General features: G+C 45.4%; 2 protein-coding genes across 3 annotated transcripts; one reads left to right on the forward strand and one right to left on the reverse strand.

Annotated features, from left to right (window-relative positions):
* Window positions 1–1,713: 1,713 nt before the first annotated feature.
* Window positions 1,714–3,911, forward strand: LOC123182129 (uncharacterized). Its single transcript, XM_044594597.1, has 2 exons — window positions 1,714–1,993; window positions 3,280–3,911. Exon 2 carries the CDS (start codon window positions 3,309–3,311, stop codon window positions 3,600–3,602), a length of 294 nt encoding a protein of 97 aa, XP_044450532.1. The 5' UTR covers window positions 1,714–1,993; window positions 3,280–3,308; the 3' UTR covers window positions 3,603–3,911.
* A 190-nt stretch (window positions 3,912–4,101) lies between these two features.
* Window positions 4,102–8,318, reverse strand: LOC123182128 (bifunctional aspartate aminotransferase and glutamate/aspartate-prephenate aminotransferase). Of its 2 annotated transcripts, none has more exons than XM_044594595.1 (10): window positions 8,202–8,318; window positions 7,779–7,980; window positions 7,169–7,262; window positions 6,971–7,074; window positions 5,953–6,201; window positions 5,735–5,848; window positions 5,369–5,452; window positions 4,750–4,920; window positions 4,555–4,668; window positions 4,102–4,463 (listed from the first exon to the last, which is right to left on the reverse strand). In XM_044594595.1, exons 2-10 carry the CDS (start codon window positions 7,956–7,958, stop codon window positions 4,320–4,322), a joined length of 1,254 nt encoding a protein of 417 aa, XP_044450530.1. In that variant the 5' UTR covers window positions 7,959–7,980; window positions 8,202–8,318; the 3' UTR covers window positions 4,102–4,319. The 2 variants fall into 2 exon arrangements, with proteins under 2 accessions (XP_044450530.1, XP_044450529.1); XM_044594594.1 differs by having other exon boundaries at window positions 8,081–8,305.
* Window positions 8,319–14,770: the final 6,452 nt, after the last annotated feature.

The following is a 14,770-nucleotide window of genomic DNA, read 5'->3' on the forward strand; positions in this document are numbered from 1 at the left end:
AATCTTCATTTAACTTTCATGAAGCGTGCATGTGCATCCTTCCTTCTATGTTCATCCTCTTTCTTATGATCTTGTCCACGCTGTCACGGACAACTTTCTTAGATTTATTTTAAGTTTTAATGCCCAAGACAGCCCGGCCTCTTATAACCTTGTCCGCTCTCACGTTAACCTTTCTTAGGCAACTTGCTGGTCATACAAGAGAATTTCTACATATATAAAAGGCTACAAATTGATCTAAACAAACGATGTGGGACTAATCTAACATAAAATATGGATGCTCACCTGAGTTCGGTCACCCCCAGCCACGCAGCTTGCGGCCCAGCAAAGGCCTAACACTCTATTTGGGAAGGCCCAGCGGTATAATTTTTCAAGCCCGGCGAAGCACTGCAGGTCAGCGGTACGACTATTTCATTAACACGAACGGCGCGCCTCAAACAGCGTCATATGGTAGTTCAATTGGTCGCACTCTTGGGCACCGAACTGGAGGTCTTGGGTTCGATTTCGGAGGACCAGGTCTATTTGCCTGTTATTTATTTATTTTTCCAATTCGAAGGCCAACAAGTAAAATTCTACACGAAGGGAGTTAAATCTGGAGCGCATTGAAGAAAAAAACTGAAAGCGTATTGTGATGGTGAACCCACGAAGTCAATCCGTGCTTTATTATTAGAAATTAGAAATTAGAAAAATAGAGAAGAGAGAGATTGATGATATGAAGGAAGGGCAATGAAACAAGACGCCCCCACACGCGAACAGATCCCCACCTGTGGCCGCAAATCGGCGGCGAGCGGCGCGTCAGTGCAGCTCCGCGTGCGGCACTGCATCACCGGCGGCGAGCGGCACTCCATTGCAACTCCGTCAGGCGGCGAGCGGGGCTTCAGTGCAGCTCCGCGTGCCGCACTCAATCACCGGCGGCGAGCGGCACTCCATTGCAACTCCGTCGGCGGCGAGCGGCGCTTCAGTGCAGCTCGCGGAGCTGCACTGCATCACCGGCGGCGAGCGGCAGTCCATTGCAACTCCGTCGGCGGCAAGCGGCGCTTCAGTGCAGCTCCGCGAGCTGCACTGCATCGCCGGCGCCGAGCGGCGTTCGACTGCACTCCGGCCTTCGTCTTGCACTGCAATACCGGCAGCGAGCAGCCCATGCGTGCTGCATTGCAGCACCGTCGTCGACGAGAGTCGCGTTTCAACGACGGCAGCACCGTCGAGTCGTTGGGCCGCAAACACCTGCAGCATCCGAGTCAACGACGAGGGCCGCGTTACCGCGTCACGACGCCGTGGTATGGATCTTGAGGAGCAGCAGGTGGAGTTTGGGAGCAGGCCATGGCGGACGGGGATTGGACGGGAGGGGCCATGGCGAAGGGGATCGAGCTCTCCCTCTCGGATGCTACGGACGAGGAGACGAGGAGAGGGAAAAAGACGAGAGGAAGAACGAGTGGACGAGCAGCCGCGTGAAAAGAGATAAGGCTCGCGGGGGAAGCGGTGGACTCGCGTGGGCAGGGGACACGTGTCGCGCGGAAGGAGAGGTTTACGCGAGAGAGATACGTCGGTTGATTTTAATACTTTTCCATGAAGGAAATATGATCTAAGAGATCATAAATTTCGACCAAACCCTGTTATAAAGTTTATTTTTATTTTTATTGAAATATTTATTTATTTTTATTATAGTTTAAAGGGAAAAAAATATCTTATCACGGTCGCACCGAAACTCTTATCTCCTTTTCCCCGTAGCTTTCTTGCATCTTCCTCCTCGAGTCCCTCCTGACCTCTGCCAATCCAACCCAGCACGGCCTCTGCACCGCCTGCCCTACAGCTGCCGCCGTGCCGTAGCAGCCTAGCGTCCCCGCCGACGCTTTCAACACCCCCCCCCCCACCCCACCCCACCCCAAGGCCTCTCACGCGCGTCGCCGCTGCCATCGCCGTTCCCGATCTTGGCATCGCGAGATCGCGTTCCCGCTGTCTCCACCTCGTCCGCAGTCTCCGGTCACTGGGGTTTGAGGTATGAGCTTGGTTTCATCCAGTGATAGTTAAACCTCGCTGGCCTCCAGAATTTCTGGGTGCGGCGGTGTGCACCCAGCAGATCCGCCCCTGCTCTTACGATTGGTTTGGAGACCTGTCCATGTCTTGCAGCTATGATTCTCCCCGAAAAGGGGTCCTGTTTATAGACTAATCAAAGTCGCCCTTTTGCCGTGTCTTTATAGCTATATAATTGAAGCAAATGAGTACAGTACCTTTTGTTTCTTTAGGTTGTGGATTACTTTTAGATTTGGACCTTTGGTTCCGTATCATCCTCGTTTCCGTGCAAAATTCGTCACTTCATAGTGTTTGTAGCTTCAACTTAAATGGGAATCAGAGAGAAGGTTATAGAGGTGCCTCCCATATCAATGCAGTTTATGCTTTATAAATCATCTGTTTGTTGTAGACTTGTAGATCATCTGTTTGAGCTAGTACCGTAGCGTCATGTTTATGTTTCAAAGCCTGCCCGTCTGCACAGAGAATGAAGAAATCGATTTGCATTTACCTGTCCTATGTTTCATCTTGGAATATAGAGCTCAATAGTTGCTTATGACGTTTATGACAATCCTCCCTTTGCAATAATACTGAAGTCTTTGGTGTGTTTTTTTTCTCTGAGAAAGTGCTGATTGTTGGCATACTGGTAGCTGGGTTGAATTATTATGCACCCTAAAATCGTATGTTGGATCAGTAAAATGTCTAGATGATTGTTCTGCAACCCTGCCATTGCATACATGCAGATTAGATGTGTATTTTTTGCCTCCCATATTTTTTGTGCTAGATGTGATCTTAGAAATATGAGCCCTGAACATGGTTCTTTTTGGTTTTCTGTTATGGGCCAACTCTTTTCCCATGAATGATTAGATGCAACAGGGACTTATACTACTCGCCATAATCCATGGTGTGGCATGATATTGATACCCGTTATGCGATAACATGTTAGCCTTTTTCTTTTAGTATAAATTAAGCTTGTAACTCACGTTGTATGGTTTATTCCTCATTAGTTAGTACTGAAGCAATACATAGTGTTGTTATAAGTGGTCCTTTTCTATATAGTGAGATTATGACTGTTTAAAATGCCTGTAAATTTTGTTGGGGTTGATTGTTTCTTACTTTCTTGGTGCCGCGTTGATAGAGATATTTCTACTTCCTAATGAAACTGTGCGTGTTACTTTGTAGCACTAGTCACTCAAGGTATTGACCATGATGTGAGATGAAACAAATTATGATTTTTTATTTCACATTTTCTAACTATTGTTCATTCCGTTGCAGTTACTGGCAGTTTCAGCTAGACAATAATCATGAGTCTTGCTTGTCTCGTATGCCATGGCATGAACAGCCCCTCACACTCTCTTAGAAGCTACTCGGTGTCGAGTTCAGAGGAGGACAACCGATGCGGAGCTGTTGTTTCCTGCTTAACTCGGAGAGTAATGCCGACTGGATCTGCTAGTGTTGGGACATCAAAGGTGACCCCCTTTCCATCCATAGCGGCTGGTCAAGGCACCGAGGGCACTCCTCGCCTTCAACGAAGCCGTGCTGTGTCCAGGGACCTTGTCAGAGACTGGAACTTTGATGAAGCCGTCGTTGCAAACTAGATTAGGCGTCAGCTGTTCCCAGTTGGATTCTGCACTCGTACTTGTTCAGGAGACTCCATCAATTTGGTGTACATTTTTTTGCTAGTATACGCTATGTCTATCAGTACTTTTCAGTTGGGACTCTTATCGGTCTATGCTCAAGAGTGATGGCACTTCTCACGAGCAGTTTGTGGCTTGGTAACATATGAAGGCCAACCTGTGTAGTTAGAATAAATTTTAGGGTATTTTTCCTATTTCTAAAAGTGGATATGCTATCCTGTAATTCCTGTATATTATGAAATATCTAATTTTCTATAATTGCTGGGAAAATGGCCACTGGGATTTTCATGCGTTGTGGTTGTCATTTCTTTGCCACGTGATAACGCTGTAGTGGTCAATTGTATCAGCTATTTCTCTTGTGCACAAATCTTGCGTAAAAGCAGGATGTTAAGTATGATTTACATAAATGATTTACAAGGCCTTTTTCATCCAAATCAGTGAACATCAATTATTTCCCGTCTTAGGTTGTCAAAGCAACATATTATTTTCATTTCTGGCCTGCAGGTAAAGACAATTACATTACACCAAGTGAGAAGTTTGAAACAAAGCAAATTGCTCGCAAGTTTGCAACCAGAAAAATGGTGAACTATCTGTTGTACAACAATGGCATGCTTCCTATTTTCCCAATGGACATGCTTTTAATGTAATTCCGGTGAAAATGCCTTCAGCACGCTATTTTTATTGAACCGCAGCAGGGGCCTTGAGCAGAGACATTGCGTCTTTTATCTTCTCCATGGCAGATTGTAGCGTTGACAGTGCGGCAGCGTAGGAGATACGAACACCCTTGTCATCACCAAATGCATCTCCGGGGACAAGCGCGACCTGTGATGCAAGAGAAAACACCTTAGCTACCCACCTACCCACTGATCTTGTTTATGTCGACTGGCGCGCTCAAAATGGGTGTAACTGTCACCTGTGCTTTCTCTAGCAGGAACATGCAGAGGGTCTCAGAGTCCTTGATAGTGCCAAAACCCTCTACCTCGGATCCGTAGTAGGAGCTGAAGTCGAGGAACAAATAGAAAGCACCCTGAAAATTGCGAAGCTTAGCTACCTTCCTGATGTAGATATGTCACATAGTCGCACCTAGCGTCGCAGTCGAGAGGCTTACCTGAGGTTCTGATATTTTTACTCCTGGCAGTTCCCTGAAACTTCTTACAAGGTAATCCCGGCGCTCCTGGAATGCTTTGACCATGGTTGAAACTGCTTCACCGCCGGCATAACCAAGGTTCAAGGCTGCAAGCCCTGCCTTCTGCGATATACTACTGGCACCAGATGTGTACTGTGTAGTAAACAACGCACTATTATCAGGACAGTTAAAAAAATTCAAGACTGGAGATATGTGAGCCAATTTCTACAACATCATCAGGAACTGTCGCCATTGGGGATCAAAATAAGTTCTGCAAGACTATGATTGCTATCTTTATATTAATTACAGTGGTAAAGATAGTGGTATTGGACCTAATGGTGGCTGCTGTTTAAATAATTTAGAGAGACAGGGTTGCACTCTACTACCAGTGAATTGGGCACTTTCGGGTACAGTGTTGCTGAATTCAGGATGTAAACACAAACTCAGGATCTCTGGTGAGCTGAGCCTACCTTTCCAACCATCAGCAAAGAAAAAAAAGGGGGTGATAACTAAAATAGGGAATTAGGAAGTTGCAACATTCTATAGCGGATATAGCAGCACAAAATGATTCAGATGAAAGAAAAGAGAGACAAATACCCACCTGGCTTTGGATCTTTCCACAAGCTGAGACAAAATGTTTAGGGGCAGCTAAGTATCCAAGTCGCCAGCCAGTCATAGCAAAAGCCTATAAAAAATTTGTTCAGTAAATATCAAGATATTCCAACTTGAGCTAGACCATGCATATCTAGAGAACATGGGCATCTGTTTCTTCAGTTATCAAGTCTTACTTGAAAGAACACCTAAATTTATACTCCCTCCTCTTCTTTATGCAAGGCATATTTTGATTACTCAAATCCAAGCATTGACTAATACTTGATCTAATAATATGTGGGTTATGTTCCACAAAATTGGTATTTAGTGCATTCATCATCACAAAGAGGGAATAAAATAAAAACAACCATGTTACCTTAGAAAACCCATTTACAGTTAATGTCCTGTCATACATTCCAGGTAATGCAGCAAAGCTTGTGTGTTTAGCAGGATGATAGATAATATGCTCATAGATCTCATCAGATAGAACCTGCAAAAATCGTTAAAAGCACGATGCATCAACAATAGTGAAGAACTGCTGACGTAAAAGATCTTGAATAATCTGAATAACATACAAAAGGTCAAAGTGCAGACCAGGAGCCTAGGATACTTCTTGACTATAGCAGCAATCTCCTCAAGCAGCTCCTTGGGATACACAGAGCCTGTTGGATTAGATGGAGAGCATAGAATCAAGAGCCTTGATTTCTCAGTGATCACTGAGGCAAGTGACTCTGGCTTCAGCAGGAAATTGTCTGATATGCTTGTCGGGAGGATCACTGGTGTTGCACCAGCCAACCTAGCCATTTCAGGATAGCTGACCCAAAATGGTGCTGGTATCAAAACCTAAAATAAGATAAAACTCAACATTTTCAAACAATGGGGTGCAAATCAATGCAGTGCTAAGAATAGTAAGATGATATAATTATATGGCTTGTTTACTCCAGATTAAGCTATAAATATCTGCAGTTCAAATAAGAAAAATCAAGCAATCAGTTCAGCTTGTAACCTGCAGGGATATTTTCTAAAATAGAAGGTTAGTTTTTTTAGATAATGGAAGAGACCTCCCCTGGCCCCTGCATCCGAAGATACACACAACCCAAAATTATTACAAAGCTCTTACAATATCAAGGAGCCAAAAGGAAGCGACAAACTACATACAGTGTGAAAAACAGAAATTTATAAGAGTACACATTTAGTGATGCCGTTTTTGTCCATACATAAAATATCACTATTACATTGGTAAGGGCATTTTATCAAAATGGTTCAGTAGAGATAGGATCACACGAATAGTAAGGAGACATAATAATGACAAGGCATGGAAGACCCAAACAATATTTGCGGTTTAACAAAAAAGAACGAAGCAATCTGCTAACTTTTATGGACTGGGAACAACAAAATGAGTACAGGATAAGCACTTGTTGCTGCTATTTTCATGGTATTACTAGGCTAGTACTCCCTCCGATCCATATTAACTGTCGCTGCTTTAGTACAACTTTAGTAGTACAACTTCAGTACAAAGTTGTACTTAAGCAGTGACAATTAATATGGATCGGAAGGAGTGTGAAACATATTTCTCCTACAAAATTGCGGTGTACAGAGATGATAACTTTACCTCATCACCAGGTGAGCAAACAGCAAGAACAGCTTGTGTAATGCACTGCTTAGCTCCATTGCTCACTAGCACCTGATCTGGGCTGTAGGTTAGACCATTCTCCTCTGCATATCGATAACCAAACAACAAGGAAATCAATTAGACTACTTATCCAATCTGAATATTCTGCAAACGAGAAAATCATCCGGGCGCACGCACCTTGAAGCTTGTTGCAGATAGCTTTCCTCAGCTCCATAGTCCCTGCATTAGGTGTGTACCTTGTAGACCCATCCCTGATTGCATTTATCCCAGCCTGGGCCAAAAACAAAACTTAAAAGCTGAATCCAATTTTACTACTCTGGAGTCTACTACTGTATTATATAAGAGGAAAATTGGATTCAGAGTGCATTAAATTTTGCTATGACGGCTGGTAAAACTGGATTCATAATGCATTAGATTTTGCTAACCCGGCTGGCAAAATTTAAATGCTGAATCCATTTTTTGCTACTCTGAAATCTACTATTATATGTAAGAGGAAAATGATAGTACAACAACAGCAGGCGTGCCTGCAGAATGCATTACTCTGAAGTCTACTGTATTAAGTTTCAATGATGCAAAGGGGAATTTGAAGCGAGCTAACAATCTTCTTGTCGCTCAATACAGTTAATCTGACTGGTAATTTGACTGCTACCATTCGCGATCCAAGTCATGTCGCTAAGATCCAAATCATTCCGCGATCCAGGCACCAGGAACGAAGGACAGTTACTTGATTCCCTCCCCCTTTTCCATTGCAAAAATAAATAAATAAATACACAAGGACGGCGGTCACCTCGGCGATCACCGCCGGCGTGTCGAAGTCGGGCTCCCCAGCGGCGAGTCCAATGACGGGCACCCCGGCCTGCCGCAGCGCGCTGGCCATGTCGGTGATGGCCATGGTCTTGGACGGCCGCAGCGCGCTCACCCGCGGGCTGATGGACGTGTCCACCGCCTCCGCCCTCACCGCCGCCATCCTGAACCTCCCCGTGGACGCCCTGCGACCAGAGAAGCAAGCAAAATCAAATCTTTACCCCCAACGGCAGCGGACAGATCAATCGGGATGGGCAGAGCTGCGGGGGGGCCGCCGCGACTCACTTGGAGAAGGAGAGGGAGCCTGCGCCCGGGGAGGGCTTGGTGGGGAGGGTGAAAGACGAGGAGGGGGAGGAGGAGGAAGGGGTGGAGAGGGAGGAGAACGCCATTGAAGCTGTCTGTTTACCTTGCTGGTGCGTGAAGTTGCAGGTTCTTCAGGTTATATTTTGGGGGGGCGGCGAGGGGAAGGTGGGGGTGGTGGTAGGTGGGCGGCGACCGGAGTTTTGCGGGCTCGCTGCTTGGGTTGGCTGCTGTCAAAAAGAAAAAAAGATGGTTGTTGGCTGCACAACGTGATCAATGACGAAAATGATATGGGATGAATTCACTTTCGGAATTTGGTGAAAATCGTATTTCTAAGTTTCAAAACTTAGGAAAGAAGATCGTGCATAGTTTCAAAAACTTAGGGAAAATGCATGTATAAAGGTATTGCGTGGAAATTATACCTAATTTCATTAAAAAATAAAGACTATGATCATTTCTGACCTGTGTAAAGATGAGAAAATGTGGAAGCTACAGTAGTTGTGACTACAAATTCCTTGTTTTTGCATTTTTGCACATGTCGTAATGGGTGAGTTTCTATCCAATACATGAACTATTTGCAAAAGGTAAACTTACAAAATTTATTTTTCACTACGTCCTAGAAGTGGGTTCATATGTACCTCAGGTTTCAAAAATTCAGCACCCGAAAAAAAAGGTTTTAAAAATTCAGACTAGAAATGACAGATAGGTAGGCTCAACAGGAGCGTCGATCCCATCTTGACGCCAAGAACTCATGTTGCGGCCCACGATGTAGTCGTAAGAGCATCTACAGTCAGGCGCCTCAAACCTCCTCCCTCTTCTACAGTCGGGCGTCACTGATCGGTCACGATTTTTCAATCCAGACGGACGCCTCAAACAGGCCTCAAATGCCCGCGCTGACCGGCACCCTCATATCCAGCCAAATATTGGGTGGATATGGGGGCGCCCGAGTGCGCCGGGGCACACCTGCCACGTCGGACTGACAAAGGGGTCCCAGCCGAAAACGCCCTAAAACCCAACGGTCCGAAACTCGTCTCCTCCGTCGGACCGGTGGCGCCCGCATGGCACAGCTCCGGCGGGCCGCGTAGTGCCTGGCCCAGCTATTTAAGTCGACTAACGGCACTGAAACCCTACCGTCCATCCACATTTTCCTCCTCCTGTCTGCCGCCGCCGCCACTTTCCGCTCCACCCGTCCGCCTAGTAGCCATGCCCCCACGCCGCCGAGTGAGGAGCGAGCCATTTCTGACGCCGGAGCACCGGCTCGAGCACCTTGAGCAGATCCGGGCTAGGCGCGAAGCCCGGATCGCCGCGGGGCTACCTCCGGATGTAGTCGACCCAAAGGAGGAGTTGGAGGAGGAGGAGGACAAGGAAGAGGAGGTTGAGGAGGTCGAGGAGGAGGAGGATGATCCAGAGGAGGAGGATGTGGGGGACGCTGGCGACGCGGATCTGCAGACAAAGCAGCACGCCATCCTCGATTCCCTCTGGTCAGAGTCGGCTACGGAGGCCAGACGCCGTCGCCGGCAGAAGATGGAGGCGCAGCAGGCCGCGGAGGGAGGTGAAGATGCTCGCCTACATGGATGAGGCCGAGCAGGAGGAGGATGAGCCAGAGCCCTCCTACCCGCCCGTCCAGCCGGCGCCCGGCAAGGTCATCGTGGACATCTCCAACGACGAAGAGTAGGTAGGGTAGTACGTAGTATGTAGTACGCAGGATTTCTTTTGCATGCTTTATATGGATCTAGGGGATGAAATATGAAAGGGACGGATGCAAAGTGGCTAATTGAAGACGTGACCGATCACTGTCTGTGGACGCACCCGGTCGCGTCCGCGGGCATTTGAGGGACAGGGTTTGCAAAGTCCAGCTGTAGATGCTCTAAGATATCCTTTATGATACATTTTCACGATCTTTGTAAGCCGCTATTTAGCATCGAGCTATTTTTGTATAACCGCGTTATGTGAAATTGTTTTAAGAAGTTGAGTAATTAGTTGTTTCATTATCTTGTAATCAATTTGTAATGTACATATTCTTCGTTGAGGAATACATGAGGTGAGAGAACAATTCTTGGTCCAATTTATTTATATATACTTTGTTATTTATGAAGTGATCAATATAGTTGTCTAAATTGTTAGTGCAAAGCTAAAAAAGTACATCAAATAACACTCTTAAGATTTTTTGTCTGAACCAACTTTTTGTTCTTCGTGGCAATTTGACCATAATTACGACCTTCATCATGCTTTACGACGACTCCTCTCCAGTGAGGCTCATATCAGCCCATATCAATGATCCCCGTGCCTGATCTTGTTGGTTATGCCCCCTCTCCTATATTTGAAGCATTTTTGCCATAAATATCATGGTTTGTGTTGTTTTCAATTAATCCTCTGGCTGCCTTTCTCCATCTCCCTTGTCGGCCATGTTTTATTCCAAAATACCTTCACATGCCTCCAATGTTTTAGGTATGAGTTTTCTGGATCAAAATTTATAGTGTATGGAACGAGTTGGTGGGGATTCGGAGTATGTTTTTCATTCATTCTTTGGCTCTGTCCATCTCTTTGGGGTGATCCTCTTATTTTTATCTTTTTCCCATGCACCAAATCAAAGTCAGCTCTTGTTTGTTCCATGGTTGGCATCTTCTACCCGATTTGGGGCTTGTTCCTCTAAATTTTGCTGGTAGCATCCATCTGGAGACTTTGGCATCCAAGCAGTTCCATGCTCCTCTGCATCTCTCAGCTTGCATTTGGGCAGCTATTTTTCTTGGCGGGATCTGTTTGTTGGTGTCAGCCCGAGAGGTGGCTTGCAGTCGACAACTCCCTTTTCGGTTAGCGTGGATGCGATGTGGATGCCTTTATGAAATGATGGAAGCGATTTCTTTGCAAAGGAACAACACGTTGTGTATGCAATGATATGTGGTATTTGTTTCCAGCTCATGTGTGGTTGTATCAAGGGATTTCAATGTCCCTTTTGTACTTTTTGCTAAATTAAGGAGAATGAGTATGGGTTTATGTTTGCCAAATAAAACAAAGAGAATAGGTTGTGATGACCAAACCAGTCTCCTCATCCTTGTGTTGTTGCACTGGGAGTTAGAGTTTCAAAAATATGATAAATTATAACTTTTGTTGATAAAATAGTTAACGAATCATGTTTATGGATGAGAAGCCTAAGCTAACTCTTCGCAAAAATGTTATTTATTGGCTAATATGGAAAGACAAATAATAGTTAATACGTCGTGGGACTTGTGTCATCTCTTTTAGGGGCAAACTATATTTTACAAAGCGAGACAAGATAGGGGCCAACCTTTTTGTAGGAGCAACTTTTGCACTCGAGAAACGATAATGTTACATATAGACCCAAAGGATACATGTAAATATTGCCCTCGCTAAAGCCAATGACGTGTTGAATGCACACAGTCGATTTTCATCAAGGACATATAGAGCTTCCATGTGTCACCGCCGGTGACCTGCGCTTGGCATGTACATCACCACCCCGAGCTCAAGCTTCCACCCACAAAACAACAAAAGTAGGAAAACTCACACATGGCACTCAAACGCACTCACATGATCGAGAGCATCGTCGTGATATGGCATCTCTAGTGATGCACGTGATTGAGGGGATGTTTCCTTGTAGTAGAACAACATCGAGAGAGGAAAGAAAAATAGAACCAAAAACTCTATCATCCAAATGTAAAATGAGAAAAAGCACTTCCAAAACAATAGGGCAACAAATCTGGCAAGTGGTGACATGAGGGGAAAAGTAGTAAAAACAACATCAACATTTGAAACATTTAACACCTTGAGCGTCTTAAATCCACACGCCAACCATAATCTTCTTTGTTTCAACCCCTATAAGAGCTGATATAGAGCACCACGTGCAGGTGGTGCAATTTTTTTGGATAGTCGACACCGATCAAGGGATTGGAAAACAAAAGCATACCACCCTACATTCCACGCAGATGATTAGAGAAAGAAAGAGAGGAGTATTAGGAGCATTGTCAAACATATGAGGGTCGTCATGTACTTGATAAGGGGAAATGGAATTATAACCACTCCCAATCCCCTTTACTTTTTCCATCTTGCCGCCATCCTCATGGCCTAGAGGGGAAGGAGAATAAGAAAAAATAGGGGAAGATCTTGAAGGAAATATGCCCTAGAGGCAATAATAAAGTTTTTATTTATATTTCTTATATCATGATAAATGTTTTATTATTCATGCTAGAATTGTATTAACTGGAAACTTAGTACATGTGTGAATACATAGAGAAACAGAGTGTCCCTAGTATGCCTCTACTTGACTAGCTCGTTAATCAAAGATGGTTAAGTTTCCTGCCATAGACATGTGTTGTCATTTGATGAACAGGATCACATTATTAGAGAATGATGTGATGGACAAGACCCATCCGTTAGCTTAGCACTATGATCGTTTAGTTTATTGCTATTGCTTTCTTCATAACATATACATGTTCCTATGACTATGAGATTATGCAACTCCCGAATACCGGAGGAACACTTAGTGTGCTATCAAACGTCACAACGTAACTGGGTGATTATAAAGATGCTCTACAGGTGTCTCCGATGGTGTTTGTTGGGTTGGCATAGATCGAGATTAGGATTTGTCACTCCGATTGTGAGAGAGGTATCTCTAGGCCCTCTCGGTAATGCACATCATTATAAGCCTTGCAAGCAATGTGACTAATGAGTTAGTTGCGAGATGATGCATTACGGAACGAGTAAAGAGACTTGTCGGGGTATGGTGATACCGACGATCGAATCTCCGGCAAGTAACATACCGATGACAAAGGGAACAACGTATGTTGGTATGCGGTTTGACCGATAAAGATCTTCGTAGAATACATAGGAGCCAATATGAGCATCCAGGTTCCGCTATTGGTTATTGACCGGAGATGTGTCTCGGTCATGTCTACATAGTTCTCGAACCCGTAGGGTCCGCACGCTTAACGTTCGATGACGATTTGTATTATGAGTTATGTGATTTGATGTACCGAAGGTTGTTCGGAGTCCCGGATGAGATCACGGACATGACGAGGAGTCTCAAAATGGCCGAGACATAAAGATTGATATATTGGACCATGTTATTCGGACACCGGAAGTGTTCCGGATAGTTTCGGATAAAACCTGAGTGCCGGAGGGGTTACCAGAACCCCCCAGGGGAACTAATAGGCCACCATGGGCCATATTGGAGAGAGAGGAGGGCAGCCAGGGCAGGCCGCACCCCCCTGGAGTCCGAATAGGACAAGGGAAGGGGGCCGGCGCCCCCCTTTCCTACTCCCTCTCCCTCTCCTTCCTTCCCCCTCTCTCCCTCTTGGTGGAATCCTACTAGGACTTGGAGTCCTAGTAGGACTCCCCTCCCTGGGCGTGCCCCCTAGGGCCGACCGGGCTTCCCCTCCCTCCTTTATATACATGGGGAGGGGGCACCCTAGAACACACAAGTTGATCTTTTAGCCGTGTGCAGTGCCCCCCTCCACAGTTACACACCTCGGTCATATCGTTGTAGTGCTTAGGCGAAGCCCTCCACTGGTAACTTCATCATCACCATCGCCACGCCGTCATGCTGACGGAGCTCTCCCTCGGCCTCAACTGGATCAAGAGTACAAGGGACGTCATCGAGCTGAATGTGTGCTGAACGCGGAGGCGCCGTACATTCGGTGCTTGGATCGGTTGGATTGCGAAGACGTTCGACTACATCAGTCGCACTACTAAACGCTTCCGCTTTCGATCTACGAGGGTACGTGGACACACTCTCCCCGCTCGTTGCTATGCTTCTCCTAGATAGATCTTGCGTGATCGTAGGATTTTTTTGAAATTACTGTGTTCCCCAACAGTGGCATCCGAGCCAGGTCTATGCGTAGATGTTATATGCACGAGTAGAACACAAAGAGTTGTGGGCGATAATAGTCATACTGCTTACCAGCATGTCATACTTTGATTCGGCTATATTGTTGGATGAAGCGGCTCAGACCGACATTACATGACCGCGTTCATGAGACTGGTTCTACCGACGTGCTTCGCACACATGTGGCTAGTGGGTGTCTGTTTCTCCAACTTTAGTTGAATCGAGTTTGACTAAGCCCGGTCCTTGTTGAAGGTTAAGATAGCACACTTGACGAAAAATCGTTGTGGTTTTGATGCGTAGGTAAGAACGGTTCTTGCTAAAGCCTGTAGCAGCCACGTAAAACTTGCAACAACAAAGTAGAGGACGTCTAACTTGTTTTTGCAGAGCTTGTTGTGATGTGATATGGTCAAGACGTGATGATATATAATTTTTTGTATGAGATGATCATGTTTTTTAAAAGTTATCGGCAACTGGCAGGAGCCTTATGGTTGTCACTTTATTGTATGAAATGCAATCGCCATGTAATTGCTTTACTTTATCACTAAGCGGTACCGATAGTCGTAGAAACAATAGTTGGCGAGACAACGACGATGCTACGATGGAGATGAAGGTGTCAAGCCGGTGACGATTGTGATCATGACGGTGCTTTGGAGATGGAGATCAAAGGCACAAGATGATGATGGCCATATCATATCACTTATATTGATTGCATGTGATGTTTATCCTTTATGCATCTTATTTTGCTTAGTTCGACGGTAGCATTATAAGATGATCTCTCACTAAATTTCAAGGTATAAGAGTATGCACCGTTGCTATAGTTCGTCGTGCCGAGACAC

Source organism: Triticum aestivum, chromosome 1D (genome assembly GCF_018294505.1).
Source record: "Triticum aestivum cultivar Chinese Spring chromosome 1D, IWGSC CS RefSeq v2.1, whole genome shotgun sequence".
Taxonomy (NCBI): domain Eukaryota; kingdom Viridiplantae; phylum Streptophyta; class Magnoliopsida; order Poales; family Poaceae; genus Triticum; species Triticum aestivum.

Coding starts and splice junctions, on each gene's coding strand:
- LOC123182128 (XM_044594594.1), bottom strand. CDS start 8,184: ATGGCGTTCTCCTCCCTCTCCACCCCTTCCTCCTCCTCCCCCTCCTCG. Junction 7,263..7,778: donor CGCCGGCGGTGATCGCCGAG/GTGACCGCCGTC, acceptor TTTTTGGCCCAG/GCTGGGATAAATGCAATCAG. Junction 4,921..5,368: donor GTGGAAAGATCCAAAGCCAG/GTGGGTATTTGT, acceptor TTTACTACACAG/TACACATCTGGTGCCAGTAG.
- LOC123182129 (XM_044594597.1), top strand. CDS start 3,309: ATGAGTCTTGCTTGTCTCGTATGCCATGGCATGAACAGCCCCTCACAC.